This window comes from Capsicum annuum, unplaced genomic scaffold, assembly GCF_002878395.1.
Source record: "Capsicum annuum cultivar UCD-10X-F1 unplaced genomic scaffold, UCD10Xv1.1 ctg79468, whole genome shotgun sequence".
In the NCBI taxonomy this organism is placed as follows: domain Eukaryota; kingdom Viridiplantae; phylum Streptophyta; class Magnoliopsida; order Solanales; family Solanaceae; genus Capsicum; species Capsicum annuum.
The window spans coordinates 1-2852 of NW_025890053.1; the positions used below are offsets into that span (position 1 = coordinate 1).

General features: G+C 35.3%; 1 protein-coding gene across 3 annotated transcripts; it reads right to left on the reverse strand.

The window, feature by feature from the left end:
* Positions 1 to 7: 7 nt before the first annotated feature.
* Positions 8 to 2852, reverse strand: LOC107856330 (pentatricopeptide repeat-containing protein At4g21880, mitochondrial-like). Of its 3 annotated transcripts, none has more exons than XM_047405515.1 (6): positions 2712 to 2852; positions 1598 to 1768; positions 978 to 1142; positions 754 to 880; positions 563 to 641; positions 8 to 321 (listed from the first exon to the last, which is right to left on the reverse strand). In XM_047405515.1, exons 2-6 carry the CDS (start codon positions 1649 to 1651, stop codon positions 288 to 290), a joined length of 459 nt encoding a protein of 152 aa, XP_047261471.1. In that variant the 5' UTR covers positions 1652 to 1768; positions 2712 to 2852; the 3' UTR covers positions 8 to 287. The 3 variants fall into 3 exon arrangements, with proteins under 3 accessions (XP_047261471.1, XP_047261470.1, XP_047261472.1); XM_047405514.1 differs by having other exon boundaries at positions 1598 to 1701; positions 2712 to 2846; XM_047405516.1 differs by lacking the exon at positions 8 to 321 and having other exon boundaries at positions 590 to 646; positions 1598 to 1701; positions 2712 to 2846.

Consider the following 2852-nt stretch of genomic DNA (forward strand, 5'->3'; position numbering starts at 1 on the left):
CTGCCTCCGAAGAAGTAGAGAGGTTGTTTCCGATAGACCCCGGCTCAAGATAATTTCAGGCAAGCAAACAAGATTCAAAAATATTAGTTATTGAAATTACCTCACATAACTTAAAATGTTGTTGTAAGGCAGGCCAGATATTTTATACTCTTCCCAAATCAGATGACAAGCTTCTAAATCTTTGGCTTTGACACAAGCACTTAGTAGGAAATCAAGACATTATCGTGAAGGGAGGAGACCAATCTCTTTCTTAATGACCTGAAGGAGATCCAACCCAAACTGTAAATTTATTGGGTCTTTTTCTGTAATATGGCAGAACACCTGCTCCATGATTACCAAAAATGAGTATCAAGCAATACACATATCTGAGCTAAATAAAAGCCTCCATTATTAACGAGAACAAGTTTGTCAAGTAAAAATATCATATGCAATGGGAAGCTTCATCTTGCACACAAAAACTGATAAGAGTATATGAATCACGGGAACCCAGAAAGAACTGAGTTTCTATGACACATAATTATTCTTTCCAATGTAAAGAAGAGAAAAGGAACAAGCACAAAACCTCATCGAATACAGATTCCTGAGCAACTTCACCATCCTTGTATGTATCCACCAGCTTTTTAAGCAAGTCAACGATAGATCTATTCTGAGTTTAAAGAAAAACACAATAGATCTATTACAAAAGAGCGAAAAATTAAAGTAACTCCAAAAAAATTTCAGCAATATTCACAAGAAACAATTATGAATTTAGACCTGAATGGTTTTGCCGAATACAATATGAAATGACCCTATAGGCAGCATCCACCCACTGATCGAGGCCATTTAATTGCTCAAGTAGGTGGAGCAATCTATCCAGTGGTCCCTCAGATAGAAGTTTTTCCTGCAAGGTTATCATTTAAAAGGGTAAAATTGACGGAATTTTGAAAGTGTCAAGGAAAAGATCCTTAGAAAGAGCACATATGCAAGAAATCACTTACAATGAGAGCAATAATTGCTTTTGGCTCCAACTTGCATTGAGATTCTTTCATTTCCTCATATATTTTAAGGGCATCTGACATTTGCCCATGCGAAGCAAGAGCTGAAACAAGCACACTTCTAATTTCATTGAAACCCTTTACATGTACTCCTCGCTCATTAATTACCTGCACATCCATTAATGCTTCTAAATCATCAGAACTCCTATTTTCTTTCGACAAGATCGTGTCTTTTCCAAGGAGAGAAAGAAAAATGAATATACTTCCGCAGGGGTATCCTACACTGTGCTTATCAGTTTTAGAGCAGTTTAATTTTTTCTCCAAGGAGTATATTTCAGTATTTCACATGAAAACTTCCAATTTGACAAGATAAAAAGCACCAGACCAGAATTTACACTAAAACGTAGCATAGCTTCACAGAAAGCTTAGAAATTTATCTCACCCACCAAACATTTGCCAGCAGAAACTTCAAAAAAATAAAAGAAACATAGTGAAGCAGACAACTGAAATCAAGAGAAAACCGGCTACTAAGAATCCATGGATCTAACAATGGATTTAGCATGGAATAAAGGAAAAATAATGGCCATGAAAGATTAGTAGAACCAACTATAGTCATTGTGTACCTGTTTAGCCTTTTCAAACTGTCCAGAAGCTGCATATCCATTTATTAGGGCCATATATACATGTTTTGTCAGTGGACTCCAGAATCTTTCATCTCATCAAGAAACTACAAATTTTCAAACTTCCAACTGTTATCGTCGCACACTTGTAGCCAATGTCAAGAAGATGAGCATCTATGTGCAAATATGGAAAGAAACATCAGATCTTTTATAAACAAAGAAGGGAAACAAAGAGCAAAGGAATCTATGCTTGAATAAATTAGACAAAGGAAGTAGATTCACGAAACCAGCCACCAGTGAAAAATATTTTATGAAAATTTTGCGGTAGATCACTTCAAGAGAATTGAAGGTCACATAAAGGACAACTTTTACATCAAATGGAAAGATTAGTGCCGTATCGATGGATGTATTGATGAAATATGGTTAAAAGATTTATGCTAACTATAAATCATTCAATGGTTTTCCTCTCTTTTGATATGAGGGTTAATAATTGAATTTTCATATGCCTTACTAATTAATTTGCAATACTATCCCACTCTATGCACCGGTTATCAACTTATTTTAGCCACAATTTTCTTCTGAAGCAGTATTTACATAAACTATGAAACTTTTCAACTTCTTTTATATGGTAAACTCCAATCCCCAAACTCTCCCATCCAACCAAAGAGTTCAAAAGTTGCCCTTCCTCACTTGTCTCAAAGGAATCCGAGGATTTGTTGATATGCTCGCATGACTTCTGATAGCGTATGAACTGAACTAGTCTTGTAGTCTTAAATTGGAAATAATCTCAATATAAACTAGCTTTCATTCTATAATCAAGGACATTATATATGCTTCCTACGTTTACTCCCAATCACTGAACCACCTTCTCTAAATAACAAAAAATATGGAAGGACAAATAATCTTTAGAGCAATGTAAATGAAAATAATGCATCCACTCAAATTATCAAATCTAGTCTCTCCAGACAAATGAGAAAAGCAAGTGTGATCTACAGGCATATTCCCACAACAAGAAGTGCAAAATAATTTTGCCGAGTCAGGAAAAAGTTCCTTTATCAAAAGCACATAACAGAACTTATCACATAAGAGTATTGAACTCAGATGTAAAATTAAGGACCTTAGATATGTCATCCTCACTCGAACAATTGGCAATCAGATAACCGAAAGTCTAAGAGTCTGCCTTTACATTAGTATCGTCCATTTTTTTGAGAACCTCTAATGCAGCACGAGTGTCTTTCTGCCAGAATATTCAGCAAAA

Excerpts from the sequence above, each read along its gene's own strand:
- LOC107856330 (XM_047405515.1), bottom strand. The coding sequence starts at position 1,651 with ATGGCCCTAATAAATGGATATGCAGCTTCTGGACAGTTTGAAAAGGCT. Across the intron at positions 1,143-1,597 it reads AGTTTGAAAAGGCTAAACAG|GTAATTAATGAGCGAGGAGT; the intron begins GTACACAATGAC and ends ATGGATGTGCAG. Across the intron at positions 642-753 it reads TATTCGGCAAAACCATTCAG|ATCTATCGTTGACTTGCTTA; the intron begins GTCTAAATTCAT and ends AACTCAGAATAG.